Raw genomic sequence first — 22,281 nt, 5'->3', positions numbered from 1 at the left:
TCTGGGAGCCGGTCAGAGATGGCTTCCTCCCAGATTAACTTTGCTGAGTTACAAACATCAAGTTAAAAAAGAGTTTCCTTGATTCCTGTCTACAGCTGCGTGAAGGCAGAAGACTTTCCAGGCAGTCACTGAATTTTGGGAGCCTGTAGATGTGCGGGAGAGGTCTCAGAGGAGGGCAGGGGAGTGGAATTGCCTGCAATTTCTCTCTTATTCCCTGCTTTGTTTCCCTCTGCTGCTGCCGCACACGAGAGCTGGGTACTGGCCGCCGCTTTGCCCACCCAGGGGCTCTCAGCTGCCTGCCACTGCTGGGCTGGACAGAGTTTTCTGATGCAGATCCCATCTTTTCTGGATGCACGGTCTGCTGCTCTTCCATAAATATCTTGTATTGCCTTTTCTGAGGCACCGCTGCAAGGTAGCGCAACCAAGCATAGATCCAGGGAGTTCCATCACACAGAAGGCAAACAAACAAACAAAAAAATCTAAACCCACTGTCACATGAGTTAATTTGGATCTGATGGATTCCAGGGCTGACAAGGGCAAATAAACCCCCTCAGACCAAACTCCACACTAGCAAGGAGGAACAAAGACACCTTCTCTAGCCCTTATTTCCTTAAGCTGAAAAGCAAGTACCAAAATCCCAAGTATTTTCTGAACTTACTCGTATGTGACAGACACATCTCCTCCTCAGAACCCTACAAATCCTCACTTCCCTCAATTTTAAGCTCCTTCTACCCTTCAGAAAGACACAAGAGTTTGTCCTCAAGAGAGAAACCTGTATCAGAAGCGCTGATGCCTCATGAGGGTGTGAACCAGGGAGAAGAGAGTAGGAGGAAGAGCTAGGGAAGGCGCAACACTAAGGTGATGCAGGGGGGTGGGTCCCCTTCCACAGCCCCAGCTAGGTTGCTCAGAAACATCCCCACCTTTGAAAAGCAGCCCATCCAAACCCACCAAGGCAGAGAAGGCACTGACGGGTCCCCACACTTGTCCAAAGTCACCGAGAAGCCCACGACACGCTCCGCATCCCAGCCAGCGCCAGAGCAAGCCCTGCTCCTGGCTGCCCTCCCCGGGGGTGCGGGGATCCCGCCGGAGGCATCGCGGGGGGGGGGGGGGGCTGCGGGGCAGCTCCCTTCGCCTTGCGGCCGGGGTCCCCTCCGCTTTGCCAACCCCAAACCCCGCTCGCTCCCTGCAGCCCCGCGCCCGCCCCGCTATCCGCGGCAGGGCTGGGCGGGGAGGGGGAGGAGGAGGAGGCGGTGGCCGGCCTCGCCTCGCCTCCCCCTTCCCTCTCGCCGGGTTTCCTTGCAGCATTTCCATGCTAGAGGTCTCCACCGAGCTGCGGAGAGAGGATCTGCCTGGCTGCGCCGGGCCCTCTTCCTTCCTTTGTGCATCCCCCAGCCCCGTGCAAGCCGTGCCCCCCCGCCCCGGCCGCCACGTCCCCGCTCCATCCCGGCCCCCCCGAGCCTCCCCCGGCCCTGGAGGCAGGAGGAAGCCGACCCCTGGGCAGGCAGAGCCGAGTGCCACGTCCTGCCACCCCCGCTTCCCGGCCCGGCCGGGCACCGAGGCCGCATCCCTGCCCGCATCCCCGCATCCATCCATCCCCGCTCCGCATTTTCAGCGGTGGCGGGGTCCCGTTTGGCGGATGCTGCGCGTCTCCCCGGACCGCTGGTGCTAAATGCTGAGCACCGACAGGATGGAGGAGTTCCAGAGCGAGGAAGAGGAGCCCTGGTACGACCAGCAGGACCTGGAGCAGGGTAAGGATGGGGGCACCCCGCAAGCTGCCAGGGATGGCGGGCCAGGGGGATGTGGGGGCAGAAAAGGGGGCACATCCCAGGTACAGGAGGGTGGGATACCTTCTCTCAGGACTAACATTCGCTTGGCAAAGCCAGCACCTCGTCCTGCGGCGGCATCTCCGTGGAAATCTCAGCTCTGCTGTTCCAAACCACTGTCCTGGCCGTGGAAAGTTTAAACCCATCAGAGAGAGGCAGGGAGCCCAGGTGTGCCCTGAGCACCAGGGAGGTTAAAAATTTGGTGTGTGACATCCGCAAGGAACCTGGTTCCCCGGAAAACTTGCTGCAGGCAGAATCAAACACGGGTAGTTATGACATTGCTTTCATCGCAGAGCACTTGTGGGTAGAGTTAGCAGGCACACCAGTTAGAAATTAATACAGGAGAAATAATGTGTTGCTAAGCCGAGGATGCTGAAAGTGTCTCCCAAAAGCTCTTTCTGCCCAAATCTAAATCCAGGGGGATCTTCAGCTCCTATGTCACCTCATTACTTCTGGAGATTTTTCCAATCAGCCATAAAAGCAGGAGAAATTGGGAAGGAGGAGGGGCGGGGGAAATCAAGGCCAAGTTTCAAACAGCAGAAATAGCCTTGTTAGAGGAGAAACATTCGCTTGTGTTGTTTGTTTTGAAGAACCGTACCTACATTTGCACTGGTTCTATGTAATGTTTGTCCTACGGCTGGACAGTTGGTGGCTCTGGGTGTTTGGGGCTTCTTTTTGGGTTTGGGTTTTTTCTTATCTTAATATCTTAAGTCATCACACAATAAGTAAATAACTGAAAGAAGTCCCGTTTCAGGCCAGCGGCCCAGGAACAAACTGAACTGCTTTGTCAATGTGTAGGGACAATCATTCCTACCTAAACACAGTACTCTTCCGACACCTTGCCCTATAGGTACAGTACAGTTATATATTTGCTCTAGCCAGCCGCCTGTCAGCAGGGACGTGCGGTCCAGCTGCAGTGCCTCTGCCCATGTCAGTCCAGTATATTATGTCATGATTTAAAGTTTACACAACTTCAGCTGCAGGGCAGAGGCCCAGCAAGGAACGATAACCAGCCCCCCAGGGATTGTTGCAGCTGGTTTTTAACCCCAATTTCTCAGTTAACAGAAAGTATCAATAGCAGGGTACTGGGCCCTGTCCTTTGAAACACAATGGTCAAATTAAGCCAGGGCAGAGCACAGAGATGGAGCTATCAGCTGAATAAACAGTGCAGCCTTTGAATGCTCAGAAATTCACATTTCTGGGTGACGTCTTCCCATGGCTCACAAGGGGCCTGGGCACTCATCCAGGGGCAGGATGCAGGCTGAGGAACAGCAGAACTACAGATGAATATAGGGAGTGTTGAACAACATGGGACCGACTGATTTTTAGCCTAACGCTGTCCCTGGTGTCAGGTTCATGAGTCAGCACTGGCACTGTACAACTGGCTCAACAATAAAACCACCTTCCCACTGCAGGCCAGGTTCCCAGCTCTGTCCTGGCAACATAAATGCAGAATAACTGTCTCGGGATGATGGATTGATGCTGGGAATAGACTCGACCTTTGAGCACATACAGGACTGGAAGAAAACACAGACCCAAAACAAAGCCCAGCTGTGGGGTTTGCAGCCTCCTGTACGAATGGGGGCTGCTCAAGCTTGCACAAACTCAGAAGGAGGGATGGGGAAGGCTTTAGCTAAAATCAGCCAGCTGGAAAGGTCCTACGGGGTAATTACAACCGTAATTAATTTGCATGGTGCACAAAGCCTCATGAAGGACAGTGCTAGACTTTGCCCACGTACGCTGCGCCTTTGCATTACAGCCATAGCAGCGTCCGGAGGCCTCTGGTGACGGCACAGCCATGAAGCTGTTGGTTTGGAAATGGGGGGTGGAAGTATGGTGGAAGACGTCCAGCATAGCACGATTAGGAGGCGGTCGCGGGCCAGCATTGCTAAGAGGATTGGCACACCAGCAGCCCAGGGTCGCGCAGAAACCCACTGCCTGGCAGCAGCACCAGGAGGGCGGAGGACAAAAGCATAGGCTTAAAGGCTGTTCCTTAGGAGCGAGGGGTGAGAGAAAAGAGAAGCAACCCAAGCTAGGAGAGTGGAGAAGGTTCTTCTGTGAACCAGTTGGTTGCTGGGCCTTTATCGTCATTTCACAGCGTCATCAAATATTTATTACATTTACATCCAAAACTGTTTGCTAAGCAACGGATGGCTTAACTGGGAGCTCTGTGATGATTATGTTAATTAACCATTTTAGCACCACAGAGGAAATCATGCCTCCAGCCCCACTCCGAGCACCTGTTACTTTCCTCCCCATCCTCCACAGAACCTTGGCTTGCCAAAATAACTCATTTTTTCTAGAAAATAAATGCTAATTTGTCTTCCTTCCGTGCCCCCCCCAAGTGCCCACAGCAACTGATTGCATCCACCACTTGCCTTGGAGGCAGCAAGACCTGGTCCCCAGCCTCAAGGCCCTTCCAGCCTCATTCAAATTAAGCCGGTGCCTTTCAGATTCCTTTACCTGTTTCCTAGCATGCTGTAAGCCTGCATGGTTCAAGGCGGTTGTACCGAGAGTGCCTTAGCACACAGAAGCAGCCAAATCCCAGCCAGGAGACTTGGCAGTGACATGGAGACAGTAGTGGTATCCTCTGAGGTGCTTCGTTCATATGATGTTGCCTCTGGGAAGGCTTTCTGATTTAAAGAAAGTGGTAAAAATGGAGCTCTGATCACTTGGTAGAGTGCCTTTGCTTATTGCCAGCGTTTCTAAGCATGAATAGATGTCAGCGCTTCTTTGGTTCAGCCACAGCCTCACCTTCTATGGGCTGGGGAATTTGTGCCTCTAAGCGTTAAAAGCAGAATACAGTGATGGTGAACCTTTTCCCAGCCATTGAGAACTGATGATGTGGCTACAGTTGCATCATACTGTACATGCAGCCACACCCCAAGAGAATGAATGAGCTAAAATTGGAAAGTCTGAGCTGGGGGTAAGTGGGGACACCTTTGCTGTTCATCAGAAGCATTTGTGTTTGGAATGGCTGCGTGCCAACTCAGTCGCACCTGGATCCAAACAGAGCAGAGACCAGACCCAGCAGCTATCTCTGCCAGCCACTTCCAGCCTTTATCACCGCTGCAGCACTCCAAGTCCTCCACGCAGTCACCCTGCTGCATTCCCTGGTCTCCCCAGCCTCCCTATCCCCCTGCCAGCATCCAGGTCTAAGCCAAAGAGCACAGTGCAGCCCAGGTGGAGGGCTCTCAAAGCCACCCTTGCAGTCCCTGGAGCCTAAATACAGCCTAAGTGCTGGGACGATTACTCCTGTGTAAATAAAATGGCCTTGTACCGCTCTCAGCCAGCAGGACCAGAGATAGCACAGGAACCAACACATAGTGTCATTGCCACTGCGAGACGGATGGTCCCCTCATTCTGGGCAGCCACAGAAACTTCAGGGCCAAACCATCTGCAATGCAGGCTTAGGACTTTACAACTGTAACCTCTAAAGGTCTCCAGATTTAAGTATCTTATTTTAATCATCCTCCTCCTGCAAGCATCTGATTGCTTGCATGCTAAGAAGGAAAATGACACAAGGTGCTGAGCTTGCACCGCTCCTAACTCATCCGCGTAAAGACACAGGGTCACCAGCGCTCTGGTGACCGGCCCCTGATGGCGGGATGAGCCCAGGGGATCAGCACCTGCGCCCACAAGCGCCCATACCTGCCTGTTGTCTGCATCACCCAGCCTACGTGGGGTGGTCCATAGAGCTGCAGTTCACCATTGGCTTGCCCAAAGGATTCACAGCAGTGGGGAGCAGGTGGTACCCCAAATTCTGTCCCTCGTGATGCAGTTATCCCAGCAGTGCAGCTCAGGGGACCAGCCACACAGCTTGCCTGTCCTCCAGGAGCCTAGCGGTTAACTCGCTGCCCTTCCCAGCAGCGAGACAGAAGGACAGGGTTTTGCCTGCAGTAGCTGAGCCACTGACTTATTTAGCAGTGCAGTACAGCAGGCAGCTTATGGAAGTGGAAAGTTTTCTAGTGCCTAATTGCTGAGCTGCTTGGGAATGACAAGAGGGACGAGAAAAGTCGCAGGGGACGAGGAAATCAGACGACAGGTTAGTTTGAGAAAGGGATCAGAGCCTCCACATCTAGGGAGGAAAAAAAGAAATAAAAAAAAAATTTACAGCAACTTCCACAATCTCCCTTCTAGTGTCTCACAGAAGCTCCTTTCTACATCTGCTGAACCCCAGGCACATAATTCCAGCTGTGGGAGGGAGCAGAATTAGAGGAACTCCTGGAAAAGAAAGGAGAGGCAAAGGGGAAAAAAAAAAAGAAAAGGAAAGAAGAAATCAAAGTTTTCCATATCTCCCATCCTGAAACAATCAGCCAACAGTGGCATTTCTCCTTGGCAAGGCCATGTGCAAGGCAGTTACGGTCCGAGTCCTGAAGGACGTTCCTCCCACAGCAGCCCTGAGCCCGAGGGACTGGGAGCCCAGGCAGCGGCCGCTAACACCCTGCACGCAGAGGCTGCCCCCCCCCCACCCCTGCATTTTCCAGTCCTCTTTCTTTCTTCCTGTACCAGCCAGCACTGGCTGGTGACAGGGCAGATGCACTGACTCGGTGTGACAGTCAGGAACCACTTAGAGCTGCAGCAGCACCACGGCCCGATCCTGCTCAGGCTAAAAGCGGTGCCAGCGCTCGGGCTAATGCACGGCTTGCTCGCTCCTGCACACACTCCATCTCTGCTGAAAGGCCTTTCCCAGAGCAGCACAGCGGTATATTTCCACCTCACCCGACGAATATATCTGTGTGTTCACACCAAACACATCATTAGGGCTTCCAAAGCTTCTACTTAACAACCTCAAAAATACATATGTGGGCCAAGAATTTGGGAAAATATCTCCAGTACAAAATGCCCTGGAGGAACGAGACCAGATGTTACACAACTGCTGGTCTTTGCACAACTGGGAATTTTAAAATGATTCTATGTTAGGGTTTGTTTTGGTTTGGTTTTTTTTAAATACATATTTAACAAACAGTCATAAACCTTGTCTCCAAAAGGTGACAGATTTTTTTAGTGGTTTAAACAGCCTGTTCCTCTACAGCCTTCTGGGAAGTCACTCTGGTTTATCCTGTGGGCCTTGCAGCTGCCCTGGCACTGCTCAGTTAACTTGTCTCCTCCCTGAAGAGGAGTGTGTAGCATCCAGGTCCATGCTGACCTCTTCCAATTATGCAGCTGCAGCGATGGCAGTTGGAGCTAGGACGTTATCATGCCATCCTCCAAGTTTTCTTGGCCCACAAGCAAATGTGAGTCCTGGAAGGCACACTGGGCTGGGAGTGGCGGCTGAGCACCGGTCGCTGCAGGAGGAGACAGAGCAAGGAGCAGCGCAGCACATCATCCCCCCGCCCCGAGCATCAGTCTTTGCAGCAGAGCTGCTTCAGGGAGGTGTTGGGGGCTCCTGAAAGAGGCATTGCCCTGCATCCTGCTCAGGACTAGTGATGGACATAAATAACACCGTCTGGAGAGTACATCAAGTATTTCATCACTCCCTTTCCTTGCAGACTCAGACTGGAAGGCTACAGCACTCTGTTCTTCCTGCATAGCTCCACAAATGGCACCGATTACTCACCTGAGGTCAGGACCTCTTCCCACATGGGCAGCATCTCCAGCCAGTACCAATAGCCAGGGACAAGGCAGCTGAGCTGTGTGTGAGCTTAGCACCTGGAGGAACAGGGCTTCAGAGCATTTCCCAGCAGTGGATGGGAAGTGAGCAGTAGCAGAGCAGCAGCGTGCAAGATTATACACTTTTCTTCAAAGCCAAGCAGAGGGGCTGCTAGAGGAGAGGTGGGGAGGTTTTTGGTGTTGCTGCAGAGGGTCAGGCTCTCTTCTGCATTTAACTGTAACGCGTGGCTGTGGAAGAAGGATCTTCTTGGTATCTACGTGCCTTTGGCACATGAGAAGTAGCAGAGGGGAATAACCAGCAGCTGTGGTGGTCTTGGGGGCTGCTGCAGGTGGCAGCTGTGCTGGAACTTGGTTGCTCTCCCAGAGACCAAACCACTCGGGATTAGTGGTCCCACCTGCCTCCCCCCAGCAAGAGGACAGCAAGGGCAGCCGAGTTGGCTGGCAATGGCTGAGAGTAGGAGGGTATGTTGTGTGAGCACGAGCGGGGCCGGAGAGCTGACACGGTTGTGGCAGCCCATTGCTGTGGGCGCCGTGCCCTGCCACATGAGCACGCTGACCTGTCCTTTGCAGGTCACCTTTGCTTGAGGCTCTGCACATGCACAGTACAGTGGTGCAGCAGCAGCAAAGACATGTAAAGTCCCCCTGGAGCTAAACCTCCTTGTCTGTCCCGGGTCAGTAACAACCTCCTGCTCCCAAAACACACTGCCAAGATGAAATTCCCACATGGCATCAATCCACATGTTTGTGTCTTTAGCTTTAAAAGAATAAAAGCCTCTATTCACAGTTCTCTGCATCCCAACATAATTAATTAGTTAGAGCTTTGCTGCCTGGAGGAGGGGTGCACACAGGAAAGCACTGGCTGCCTTTCTCCTTCCTCTCTCCTCGCTTCTTTTCCCCAGCAACTCCACTTGTATGTATTTATTTAGGACACTTTCTGATCCAGGTGCACTATCAGAGCCTCCGAGCCACCAATCACCGAGCTCTTTGAAACCATTTTAGCCTACAAGGCAAACACGGGCACCGAGGCTGTTTAGATAAGAGAACAGCAGGGAAAGATGCAGATGGGGCCCAGTCATGGTCTAATAACGTACTCTGTGTTATCATGCTCTAACAACTTGGCAAAATGCACATTGATTGCTGTGGGCACAGGGGTGGGACTGCTGTGCATGCGTTTGTATAGACACATACAGCTTATAAGCAGAGGTAACTGTTCTAGGTCTAAAATGTTAATATATAGGGGATGCTTTGGGGCACAGATGATAGAGGGCAGAAAGAAAAAGGTGAGCATCAATTAAATCCAAAAAGCCTGATGAGCATCTAAGAAAAAAAAAAGAAGAGCTGATAGAAAGGAAATACTGAACAGGACTGAAAAATACAGAAGGCATGGATGGGAGCAGCAGGGGCAGGGAAGGCTGGAGGGTTTCCTTGCAGCACAGCACGGCACAGACAGTGCACCCCTGAGCCCCTTGTCAGGGTTTTCCACTCCTTGGTGGTCCCACTTTTGCTCAGGGGACTAGAGGCGGCACAGAGGGAGCTGCTCTCATCGCACTGTGCTTGCCTTGACCCCCTGCAAACCACATCTCTCTGCCACCACTCAAGCTCCCCCCCTACCAGGGAAGCCTGCAAATCCAAAAGCAGCCCAGGGGTATGTAAGAGATTACATGAGAGGAGAAAAAAAGGGAAAGAAAAGGAAGGGAAAAAAAGCAAGCACGAAATCCAGCAAGTCTCATTAGGCTAACAGAAATGCCCGTGTAGCCACCAGCTAGAGCCACAGTTTGAAAGAAGGAGGGGAAGCGGGAAGACGCGGCTGTGCTGCAGGGACTTCACGCACACCTCTCGCCTGCACTCAGCCAGCCCTGCCAGAGGCACCTTCCCCCTTGCTGCACGGGGCCGCTCCGCAAAGCGAACCGTGCCTTTGCGGTACACCCGATTACACCAAAATGGCAGATCCCCACAAAAAAAACACACAGAACACCAATTGCAAAGCTGATTTGGGTAAGAACGTCCGAGTTACGCCCATATAAAAGGGATGGGGAATCCATGCCTCAGCAGCAACACTGGTGGCTCTCTGAAAGCTCTGCCTGGCCATAGGAAACACTACCATCTGTGGAATGGGCGTGTTGAAAAGCCTTTTTCACATCCAGACATGCCTACAGGTTGTTTGCAAGATGCTGTCAGATGGCACTTGCTTCTCTGCACTCCAGCACATTCCATCACAAAGGCTTATAAGGGCTAAGGACACAGATTGCCTCCCTCACCTGTCATGGAGCAGCAGTAAGTGATATACAAAAAGCTGATCTTCATTGTAATATACCCAGACAGCACAATCCCTTGCAACTAAGAAGAAAAACAAATGAGCAGCAAGTACACCCTACCCTGGGGTAAACCCGTATAGCATCATTTATTTAGATTTTTGAAAGGAATAATTGCACCTATCCTGGACTCTAAGTACCCATGTGTAATGGAGCGGACAGCAAATGCAATTAAATTAAACGTCAACAGCATTAAACATCAGTTCTTAACTCTCAACCTACCCCATCCATCAGCTAACAATCACCCTGAACTTCCTCCGGAGACCACCCCAGAGCTCTGCTAGCTGCCCCTCCCCGCTCTTTAGCAGGTGAATTCACCATCTGCAGCAGCAGGAGAGGAGCAGCCTTTTCCGCAGCCCCACATTTAGGAAGGGGCCATAAGTAATTCCTTCACTGATGCTTAGCTGAAAAGGCCCTGCAAACACATGCATCATAAACCCCTGCTTTTTGGCACCACAAGCCGAAGGACTTCCACCACCCCCTGCAAGCCTGCCTGTCTCGCTGGACGGGGAGAGGGCTGGTTTATTTAAAGGTGAGGAGCAAAGCTCCCCTCGCCCGTGCTCAGAGCAGCAAGCATGTTCTCTCACAGCCTAAACACAAATCCCTCGATGCAGGAGGGACGAAGGAGGAAAGCCCAAAGCGGCTGCTCCAGATGGTGGCTTCCTCCAGAAAGCCGCATTTACGAGGACCATCTGAACAGCCACCGGATCACCGTTGTGCCGAGAGCAGCCGAAACCTCCCCTGCCCAGCACCAGGCTTACGCTCCCCCGAAGCCACAACCAGGAGATGCTGGGGGGGGAAGCCCCGCTTCGGAGAGCGGGCTGTGGCAAAGACTGCTCTGCCCAGACAGGTGCGGGCCAGCACTGGGAAGGCAGAAACAGCTCTGAGCCCTCTTTGTGCCTCATTGCAAGCTTCTGCAAATGCAGGGCAGCCGGGAAGCGCCCCGCGCAGCAGCCCCATGCAGTGCACATCTGCCTGTGCCAGCACTGCCACAGGATGCTGCAGCTTGTTCCTCAGCCTCTTTCGATTAAACACAACCTGCTACAGCTTTTGGATCAGGATTTTTTCAAGTTTCCTCAGCAACACAGAGCCAGCAGAATTATCACTGGGCTGCTGATGGTGATCTCTGCAGCTCCAGGATGCGCTGCCCGGCCATGCTCCCCTGTGCTGAGCGCTGCTTGGATTCAACTCCTGCTCCCTTCCCACCATATGGTCTCTTCTTTTCCCCTCCCTCCTTGCTCAGGCGCCTTTCCCGTGGAAGCTCGCAGGGAAACGCAGCCTCCGTCCCTCCCTCCGCTCCGCTCTGTAGGCGCAGCTCTTTGTTTGGGGACGCAGGCTGTCTCCTTGGCTGGTGTTAATTAGAAGGGTCACGTCAACGCTTGCAGCGCTGAGAGCCGGAGGGCACTGAGCTGGTGCTGCCCAGGACAGTTTGCATCCGCGCTCCTCTCCCAAACAGGATTTGGGCAACACCAAGGCCCCCAATTTTTCAAGTTGAGTGTTGGCCATTTCGCAGCGGTGCCTGCAGGGCTGCAGAGGGATCGGGCACATTGAGCGGACACGCAGCACAGCCGCTCCCCACCACTTTATTTCTCCTTCTGCGTCTAGAAGGGAGGGGGAAGGGAGGCATCAGCATATCTGCTAAATTAGGGCAAGTCGTACAGCACTGGCTGGCTGATCTGACAGTGGAGAAGCAAAGAGGAATACAAAAAATTGTGGGAAACCATAGTATTATGCAGAGACAATCCCCAAATTCCTAAGAGTTTCCCCCCCCCGCCCCTACCTGCTAAAAAATTCACATTCAGGTTCCCAAAGTCTTGAAGGAGAGAAGCTTTGTGCTCCCCAAGCCTGTGCAGAGCCACAATCAGTGCAAAGATCCAGAGGACCTGGTCTAAAGACGACATTAAAGCACTCTGACGTGGCATCCCCTCCCTCCCCACAGTCCCACAGCCTGGGGGAGACCAACAGGTGGGGAAGAGGACTCAGGCACAAGGGGGATGGATGAGACAGGATTACAGAGGATGCTTTGACTGGCTGGCAGACAGAGAATGAGTGTGTGAGTGACGACGGCTGAAGCAGTTAAAAGACACTAAAAGAACCAACTCCCCCGTGTCCTTCAAGCCTGGAGTCTCCCAGGCCCTTACGCTCAAAGTGGAAATGAAGAATCAATTTCCTCCTCAGAGCTCAGCCCCTTTCTTTCCTCTTTCCCACTCGTCCCCAAACACTGCCCATTTCCCCCATTAAATTATTGCTGACAGAGCCCTTTAAATTACAATGCAGGATCTTACACTGCCTAATCCACTTAACTCAACCCCAGCTGATTAAATTGGATGCCATATGGAGGGAGAGCACTGGTGTAATCCGCAGGGACAGGGGCACACTTGACTCATTACCTGGAGCGCAGCATGGAGCCCTCTCGCTACACGCCTCTGCACCAGCGCCCTGCTTGCTGCAAGGGATGCGATTTGCAAGGTGCCGCTCTCCAGCGATGACACCAGCTCTGGCAAGGTAGCGGTGCCATTAAATCCTGCCCCAAGCAGCTTAAAGGCACAAATTGTCCTCCATCTCTGATGGCATCTGGCCGTTCCCCCGTCCCCAGCTGGTATAGCAAACACGCGGTCTCCCAAGGGCACTTTGGAAACTGGGGAAATTTGGTGCTTGGGAAAAAAAGAAAAAAAAATAAGTGGAGGAAGTCTGTCCATGGGGAAACATGCCAATATCTTGACTGCAGTGATAGCTGGGACAGCAGCCCTCAGACCAGGTCACTGTGCGATGATGAGGATTTTAATTTAAAAGGACACAGCCTAGAATAATGCCCCGCAACGCAGGCTGCGGCTGGAGAGCACATTCCTGTGGTAAAGGGGAGATTTGAGGACACACTGAGCAGCTGTTGGCTGGACCACATCTGGGGAGGCGGCCCTCCGGCGGTGCTGGAGCCACCCAGAAAGCAACACAGCCTTCACCCAAACTAATAACGTATCGGCACTTCCCATAGTGCAGCGTTACCCATCAGGAAAGCCCCGTCCCAGACACTGAGAGCGCTCCTCCCAGCGAGCACTCGTGTCCAGGAGGTCAGCGGGAGCCTCGTTTTGTGATGTGCCATTTGAAGTGTGAGAATCAGTCATTTTCCCAGGCTCAGAATACACCATAGGCACCCCAGTTCCCCTTCTTCTTGTCCTAATGACACAAGTATCCCTCTTTCCCAATCAACTGCTTGGCCAAATTAACCACTGGGAGAAATTATAGCTGCTCTCAGCCCTGGCAGGGCTTTTGCAAAACACATCATTAGCTGCAGACTAGAGAGCATGGGCTGAGAAAACACCAGGGCAGGAGACCCAGGTCCTCTCACACACCACAGGACTGCCACTCCTTAATTATCTAAAACTGCATGATAACCATACCCGAGAGAGAAAGAGCAATAACACACATCAGGACCTGTTTCCTTACCTTTTTGAAGGCTTAAGGTCTGAATTTCTTGTGAAAAGAGTCACAGGCTGTCTCTGTAAGAGGTAGAAACTCACCTCTAAAAGCACCAGGATAAACAGGTCAGGCTTTAAGATGACAACCAATTGCTGTGAAAGCAAAGGGATGTTACCAAAGCCAGCTGGGCCACCCCAGGCCCACAAACAGCATCACCTGAGGTGCTCAAGCTTTGGCCAATACAGGACTCGGAGGGTCCTGGGGCTTTTTCTTTACCCAGGAGGCAGCAAACCCAGTATTTTAAGCCAACCACAGTGTCAACATCTATTTTTCCCTACACTTCTAAAGTCAAACTGTTTCAGTAGCTCCCTAAGGGCATTTAGAGGTGGCAGGGAGTGAATACAAAGTGGTTTGCCCTCACCCTGGAGCTGCCCCAAGGGAAGAGCCGCCGACCCGGCCAACGCAGCGCTGCCTGGGCAGTGGAGGCAGGAGGTGCTTCCAGCCCCCTCGGGCCACACGTGGTTTTATTACTCATGTCAGTCTATTAGCAGGTGATGGATGGAGGCTGATGAGGAAGGCAAGGCACTCCCTTCATTAGAGATACTAATACAATTTACAGAGCATCCCCAAGGCCCTGCGGGGCTTTACCAACCCCCGCTCTCATTCTGACGGATGCTGAGCCCCTCTCAGCCCCACAGGTCTCAGAGGTAGGGGACGGAGGTGCTGAGCATCTGCCACAGACAAGCCCGGGCCTGGGCCTGGCTACGCAGTGTGTAGTGCAGCACAGGAGGGTTATGCAGCCAGCCAAATCCTCATTGCATGGAGGAGCTGCAGGCGTCCTGAGCTCAGCCTGCCCTTGCTCCTGCAGCCCAGCGAGAGGAAAGAGGCCAGGTCCTGTATGTCCCATAAGCACACGCACACATCAAAACCTGCCAATAAAACCAGCACCGTGCAAAATGTGCCACTGTGTTTGTATGGTGGGATTCGGGGACCCCACCTCATCGAGCCGCAGGAACTGCAGCAGCTTGGTCCCATCTGCTTTTCAGACTTGCATTTGGCCGCGGAGCTGGGGAAGACGCTCCTGGAGCGCAACAAAGAGCTGGAGGACTCCCTGCAGCAGATGTACGCCACCAACGAGGAACAAGTGCAGGAAATTGAGGTGGGAATACAGTGGCGCCAGGGGTGGGGATGGGAGGTGCTCTGCCACCGCTGTCACCTAAGGGCGGTGGTGGGGAAGCGGTGCTTCTGCCAGTGCCAACAGCTCAGATGCCAGGAGAAAGGAAAGGGTGCGCCATGGGATGGGAGTTAAAGTATCTTCTGTAGGTGCCTGAAGCGGGGTGGATTAAGATCTGGTCAAGCCCATCGCAGCCCTGGAGAGGGTCCCCTTTCCCCACTAACTAGATATTCCTCCTGCCCAGAGGTGCACGCCAGATTTCAGCACCAGGTTGCATCTGGGGCACGTTTGGCTTTTCTCTGCCCATCTGCCAGCCTTCACACTCACTTCTCTTTGCTCTGCTGCTGCTGATTTCCCTTGATTCCAGTTATTCATAACCACACTTGTTCCCAGCTGGCCCCTTGGCACCCCCGTAACACAGCCCCCTTTGTTAGAGGCATAAAATAGCTCTTTCTCCAAGAGCTGCAATCTAAATCACTGTTTCAAGCATCCTTTGGGGTCAGGGTAGTATTTCTAAGGCCCTGCAGAACTAAGCTTAGAGGCTTAAACCTGCTGTGCTGGGAGGGTTTTCATCCACTGGAAAACTTCTAGGGATCTGTGAATTAAAAAAAAAGATCAGAAACCCCCCGATCTAAAGAGATGCAGGGCAGAGGCGGGCTGTGAGTTCACAAGAGCAGCACATGATGGCTGCAGGGATCTCACAGCTGATGTCAGAGGAAACTGGTAGATGGATTTAGCCGCCCCCCCCAGCAGCCCTTCAGAAGCACATCCACTGTGGCTTTGGGATGTGGCCCCAGCTGAGGGTGAACTCTTGGGTAGGTGCCCCTCTCCCAGGATAAAATCTTGCAATGAAAGACTCACAGAAAGGGGTCTTTTAACATGCAGAAACCACAAGTCTCACATTTCATAGACTCAGAGGTTTAGTCTGAACTCCCAAGGAAACACAGCTTCTGCAATCGATCTGTCAGATGATCCAGTAAACAACTGGCCAATTTCAGTCAACTTTGGTGAAGGGCCACAGTCCCAGGGATATCAACTTTCTTTGGGTGCTGGAAAAAAAAAGCAGCTGAATAGAGAGAGATTGCGGTTAGTGCCCTTCACAGAGGGCAGGGGAACTTCAATCTTATTTTAGACCCAGAAGTATTTACAGTGGGCAGGGGTATGAGTATTAAACCTGAGCAAAAGGATTCAACCAGGTAGGGGAAAATCAGCCACCAAACATATTATCAGAGGAAGCAAAGGCTGTAGGAATTTCTGCCTGTGAAACAACCTGGATTTTGGACATGGAGCATTTCTGTTTCACTTTTTCTTGCAGTACCTGACCAAGCAACTAGAGACGCTGCGGCAGATGAACGAACAGCACGCAAAAGTCTACGAGCAGCTGGACATGACAGCACGGGACCTGGAGCTAGCTAACCAGAAGCTCGTGCTGGAAAGCAAGACGTCCCAACAGAAGATACAGTGGTACGGCCTCCCCTCCTCCCACTGCAGCGATGCTGTGCCCAAGAGACCTTCATTTCACCTTTCCCCTGCCCCAAAGCACAGCACGGCTTTGCTATTTAAGCCATTCTCCTACCACTCAGGTTTTGCAGCTATTTACAACACAAGCTCATTGCACCGATGCTGGTTAGCAGAGATCAGCCACAGCAGACGCCCCTGGGACGAGGGCTGGAGAAAGGAGTGTCTGAGGCTGCCAGGAGAGAGGCACGGCAGCTTCTCCTCCTCCTCCTCAGATGTGTTTCCTTGAAGAAGAGGCACAGAATCATAGCAGGGAGGTCCCCAGCACACAGCCCAGCAGAAACACTAGGCACCCATCCAGCATTTAGCAAAACCCTGGCTAGTGCATGAAACACCAGTTTGACAATAACTTTTTCTTTCCTAAAACAAGCCCACAATCAAGGTCATCCCTGGAAACAACCAACTAAGCCATGACCTTGCAATGCAGCACCTTTTGCAAACATCTGTGGAGAGAGGGAGTTTCAGAGCAGAGAGTTTTACAAACGGCATTCACAGCCAGAACAAAACTAAATCTCTGCCCGGTCTCTCTGTGTTTATCTCTCCAAGAGAAAGAAAAGGAAGAGAGTAAATAGCTCGCCTTCTTGCTTTTAGTGCAGAGATATTCCAGGCTAGTGCTTATGTCCCAGAGATGAGCCTTTTAGCCAACTGATCTGAGAACAGAGGGTCTCAAATTAGTACGATCCCTTGCTGCTGCTTCAATCCCCCACCCTTTTCTACAAACACCCACATTCAAGAGTGACCACGCAGAGAAAAACCGACCTCTGCCATGAAAAGCAAGTGCTGTCATGCTCCCAGAGCACACACTTGAAACTGGAAGCACCTTCCATAGTCTGGCTTTCTCTGTAGAGAAAAGAACACCTTTGAAGGACCTGTAGTGCCTGACTCCTCATTCACGCTCCCTCCTCTCTCTGCAGCTTGACGGAAACGATCGAGGGGCTGCAGAACCAAGTGGAGGAGCTGCAGAAGCAGGTGGAGGAAATGCGAAGCCTGGAGCAGCTCCGCATTCGGCGGGAGAAGAGGGAGCGGCGCCGAACCATCCACACCTTCCCCTGCCTTAAGGAGCTGTGCTCCAGCCCCAGGTACGGAGCCTTGCCTTAGCAAACCCCACAACCTTCTCCCCACCTCCTCTGTCCGTAAACAGGGGATGCAGTGGGTTAGTCCCTCGGGGGTGAGCAAAAGCCCACATACACCCCCCCACAGAGATCTAGGCTCTGCATCAGAGCCTGAAACTCAATGCCAGAAGTGAAGGGAGGGTCTCCCTCTCTCTGACCCACCCACCTGAGCAGGTAGCGTTGCCAAAGCAGAGCCTTCATAATACCAGCATCAGTGATGCCTCGAATGGGGAGACAGAAGCTCTTTTTCAGAGGGCAATAGCAGATACCGGGAGGATCTGGATGCCTCGCACAGCTGCGCTGGGCCAGGCTGCAGGGGACAGGCATTGCCTGGAGGGGCCGGGACTCTCCTGGCACGTTGGCAGGGATCCACAAGGGAACACACACCAGGCAGGATGCATTGCTTGAGCTCTAGATAGCTCAAACCAGCCCACCCAGTAACACACCATGTGAAGCGGACCCTTACCACGAGCTGCCTACCCAGCTCCCTCCTCGAACCAGCACAGATAGTTTTCCCTTTGCAGCTGCCTCCCAGCATCCTGCCAGCGTCTCTGGCTCACTGAAACCAGTTGAGTTTGTCCTGTATGACTCCAGTACCACACACCAAGATATGCCACATGGTGTACAAACACCTTCAGCACTATTGCACACTTGATCCTCCTTAAAACGCAGCCACTGTGTTAATTTACTGACCTCATGAGGGCATTTCTTGCTCAGCTTTGTCCATAATAGAGGCTTCTTTAAATAGATAAGCAATCGATAAACTTTGTTACTGAAAGCATCCTCTGCCAGAGGATATGAACAAAAGACACTTTTACTGCAGCAGCAACAGGGATGTTTATGAGGCCATAACCTAACCCCCAGCAAAATCCACTTAATGCCTCTGTGGTTCTTTTCTGCCCCCGTCCCCCGATCCCACTCTGTCCCCAGTGCCTCAGGACCTCATTTTGGCTTGCAGCTCTGCGGTTGGCTCTGAAGGTCAGGCTGCCCTTCAGTAGCTTGGAAATCTGTTCAATACCCGCCGCCACCAGTCATGCCTCCCAGGGGAAACCACCGTGCTTGTTTTTTTCCAATCTGTGCTACCCAGATAGGATGCCACGGGCACTACACCGAGGAGGAGGAAAGTCTGATTTCCCTAAAGAAACACGAGGGAAGGAGGAAGCGCATGTCATGGCTTCCCAGGCAGTGAGCAACGGAGAAGGGGTAACTGCCAAAAGTCTCTTTCTGCCTCCCTTGATGTTTAAATCTTTTCCTACGCTCTCTGGAGCACCTCCCAGACACAGGACAGCAGAGCCTGCGCTTCTGGGTTTTGGCTGGGTGGGATTTGGCGCTGTTGGCAGCTGCAGCAAGTAGCTGATGAACTCCACAATACAGCGAGAAGCTGAGGAACTCTAGCACAAAAAAACTTAAAGCCTGCTACTTTCAGTTCTTGGACTGGTAGCACTTGAGCATTCATCCTTGCTTCACAGTACATTGGTGGCTTGTCCATTAATCAGATGAGCCTTTAACTTTCAGGGTTTCATTCCTGTCCTTCATCGCTGATATCAAGTGAGACTGCAGGTTCTCAGAGACAGGGCCAAAAGAGCCACAGCCACATGTTCTGGTCTCCTGGCACACGGGAGGAGGCATATCCCGCTCCATGAGCTGAGATGGTCTCCTTTCTGGGATTCGGTGGAATTACATGATGATAAGACACAATCTGAGTGCCTCGTGGACTCCCACTTGGTCAGACTCTCTCAAGGGTTTGTCTTCCTTTTCAGGTATGAGGATGCATTCCAGGTCCACAGCTCTTCCACAGAGTTCAACCAGAAGCCACTGGAGAGGGAGAATGAGCGTCTCCAAGCCATGGTGAACTCCCTGAGGTCCCAAGTCAACCAGGAGAAGCAGCGGAAGGAGAGGGTTGAGCGAGAGTACACCTCCGTTATTCAGGAGTACTCGGACCTCGAGCAGCGGGTGTGCGAGATGGAGAACTGCAAACTGCGCATCAAGGAACTGGAAGCAGAGCTCCTAGAGCTACAACAGATGAAACAAGTCAAGAAGTATCTGCTCAGCAGAGAAGACAACTTGTCTGAAGCCCTCCTTGAACCACTGAATAATGCCCCAGAAGCAGACTACATCGACCTGTCTGAGGAGGAAGGAGGGAAGAGTCATGGGCCATCAATGACACCTTCCCCGAACCACCCTGTCCGGAAAAGCTGCAGTGACACAGCCCTCAACGCCATCGTGACCAAGGATGCTGTGAGCCGGCACGAGGGCAATTACACGCTGCACGCTAACAACGTGCGCAAACGGGGCATGTCCATCCTGAGGGAAGTGGACGAGCAGTATCACGCCTTGCTGGAGAAGTACGAAGAGCTCCTGAGCAAATGCCGCCAACACAAGGACAGTGTGCGCCACACAGGGGTCCAAACGTCCCGGCCCATCTCTCGCGACAGCTCCTTCAGAGACTTCCGGGGAGAGGGACACGAGTTGGAAGAGCGGAAAACCATGGAGAAGACCATCAGCAAACACGTGGAGGCGGTGGACAAGCGGCTGGAGCAGAGCCAGCCCGAGTACAAGGCTCTGTTTAAGGAGATCTTCTCCCGCATCCAGAAGACAAAAGCAGACATCAATGCCACAAAGGTGAAAAACAAGAGCAGCAAATGAGTCCTGCCTCTCTGCAGACTCCCACGTGCAATCGCAACAGCCAAGTCTCTTCAGCCCCAGGAAACGCCACGTGGCCCCACTGCTTTGAAGGTTCGAGAGGTCTACAAGCAAGAAAATGTCACGGAGACTCAACTCACTTTTTTAAGGTTGGGCTCTGGACAACTCGTTGGGTCAATTGTACATTGTAGTTAGAGGATTTCAGAAACTGTATGACGGATCTCTGCATGAGTTGCTGCCGCTGCCAGACATCACAACAGCAACGTAATCCACACCACGAAAAAAGAAAACTGATCACCTCCTCCACCCTTTTCAGCTTGTCTTACAGCCCGGTTATCTGCAAGCGAAAGCCTGGATGTCCTCCGGCGTCCTGCCACAGCTGGAGCGCCGTGTTTCAAAGCAAAACAAGAAGCCATCAGAACTTCAGGGGCTGCTCCAGCACACCAGCCCAACCCTCCACTTTGGTTTTACGGCTAAGAACCTACACTTGTACCCAAGAGACTTCCGTCTACGCCTTCCCCACCCCCAAAGGGCAGTATGTTCTTGCTATTTAAGCCATTCTCTTACCAGTCAGGTTTTTCAGCTATTTACAATGCAAGCTCATTGCAACTGGAAAAACTTGAAGAGAAACATAAAACCGATTGTTCCATCTTCATCAGCATCACTTAGTATTTCAGTCCATGCTATCCAGACTTTGTAGGCATATGGGATTTCCTCGCTTTAAACCTGCCCCAGTATTTCAGCCCAGGTGAAGCACTGTGCCTGGTAGGAACCTGACGACTAGGGCTTTCCCATAAGCTAGGCAAGAAGTGCTATTACAGTATCAGAGACATGCTTTCACCTCATGGTCTGGGTACCGGCCCTCTGTGCTGTGCTCTTCAAGAGGTTGCCATTGCCCCATTGTAGCAAACTCCTCAAATACAGCTCGCATGGGCTTGCAGAACTGACTACCAGTGACTTGCATGCAAGCAGAAGGATAAAGCATCACACTCGTATGGCATCAGGACCTCTGGCCCTGGCAGTAGCGCTGATCACACATCACCCCACGCTTTTGCTCTGAACACCTCCCCAGTCGAGAGGGCAGACTTCAGTTTTCTGCTGAAAATAATCTTTCTTGGCTGAGACACTGTCTCCAAAGGTTGCCACCTCTCGTGTTCCAGTTCACTTTCCAGCACTGAAATCTCCTCACTTTTGCTTCCACAGACACGCAAACACACAGCCAAAAGGCCACTGCAGTCTCAGGAATCACCAGTTTCCATTTTTCGTGAACTAGATGTTGACCTTGTACGGTCAGGCACGCGTTTTAGGCAGAGAAGCAGCATTTCATTACAGCTTAGGCAACACCCTGAGCATTGAGCCACAAAAACTGAGCAGTTCACTGTAAGCTACCTATTCTGTACCTGCCTGGAGACAAACTTCAGGCCAGATTTGGATTCTATTTTCACCAGCTTACATGCCAAAATCTTGGGGAAACGGTTGGCATTTTTGCAACATTGAGATAAATAAATGAGAACCTGGCTTTGGAAGGGGAAGACACTTAGAACGTAATTATCCTCCATGTCTAGGGCCTTGACGTTACGAGGAGCTACCTTTCTTTCACTTACCGTGGAATTAGTGCAAAAATACCCCTCAAAATAGCCTCTTTCACTAAGCTGGCTACCACCGAAGTAAGTTAGCAGGAGTGTGATGCCCAAACTGTACCCGCTCCAGGGGTCTCCTCCTCAAACCACCCACCACCCAACGCTCCGCTCTTCCATGCTCTGCATTTTCAGGTGCCCTGTGGCCCCACACTCAAGAAGCATTAGGAGCCACACGTACGACTGTGGCTACCAGCTCTGTAACAGTATGGAGAACCTTCATGCCTTATTTATTTATAACAGAAAGCAGTTGTCTAATAAAATAAAACAAATAAAAATGAACAAGAGCAACAAAAAGCATCGTGTTGATTTTTCTCGGAGCATTCACCACCCTATTGCTTCAACATTTGTAGCAGGGGACATCTGAAGTAATGTTGGTTTAAGTCAGCTAATATTTACTCTCTCTCGCAGTCATCTGGTGCTGCAGAGGTGTGGGAAGAGGATCACCTTCACTTTCTGTTTTAAGTAATCTGGCGTGAATCAGCATCACAGTTAAGTGTACAGCAGATTAAATAGATTTTTAAGTGCTTTATTTGCTTCTCGAATAAAAAACGGCACCGGTATTCGCAAAGCCGAGACGTTCTTTACAGCTCTTTTTACTTTTAAGAACAGCAGAAGAGTTATTTCTTTGATTTTCTGTACAATTTGGGTCAAGAAAATGCTTCAGGCTCCTTTGCAGGAAGCAGAGAGAATGCGCCGAACTACACCGCTGCATTATTTATATAACATATATTTTATGCACTGGCACTACTAACATTTGCCACATGATAAAAACCCTTCTTTTGTCAGCTCTGAAGTCTCTAAAACCGTACAATTTCTAAGCTTGCAATTCAAATGCTATTTTTGTTTTGGTCTTTCTTGAAAGCCACACATCCAAAAATGACTGATGTGAGTAGCACAATGTTAGTGTTTGGCTTAACAAAGGAACAGCTGCCATACATCAGCAGTTTGTTCAGCGAACTGCTGAGGGCATTTTTTCTGCATCCAAAAATATTAGTGGCCATATATATACGTCCTGATGACTGCGTGAGT

General features: G+C 51.8%; 1 protein-coding gene across 1 annotated transcript; it reads left to right on the top strand.

Annotated features, from left to right (window-relative positions):
* Nucleotides 1-1,324: 1,324 nt before the first annotated feature.
* On the top strand, nucleotides 1,325-21,817 carry CDR2L (cerebellar degeneration related protein 2 like). The gene is made up of 5 exons (XM_075111206.1): nucleotides 1,325-1,748; nucleotides 14,212-14,324; nucleotides 15,655-15,803; nucleotides 16,772-16,936; nucleotides 18,730-21,817. Exons 1-5 carry the CDS (start codon nucleotides 1,670-1,672, stop codon nucleotides 19,613-19,615), a joined length of 1,392 nt encoding a protein of 463 aa, XP_074967307.1. The 5' UTR covers nucleotides 1,325-1,669; the 3' UTR covers nucleotides 19,616-21,817.
* Nucleotides 21,818-22,281: the final 464 nt, after the last annotated feature.

The sequence above is a fragment of the Phalacrocorax aristotelis genome, chromosome 16, assembly GCF_949628215.1.
Source record: "Phalacrocorax aristotelis chromosome 16, bGulAri2.1, whole genome shotgun sequence".
NCBI lineage: Eukaryota > Metazoa > Chordata > Aves > Suliformes > Phalacrocoracidae > Phalacrocorax > Phalacrocorax aristotelis.
Note: the sequence above shows the minus strand (reverse complement) of the source record. Positions and strands in the feature narration are given on the sequence as shown.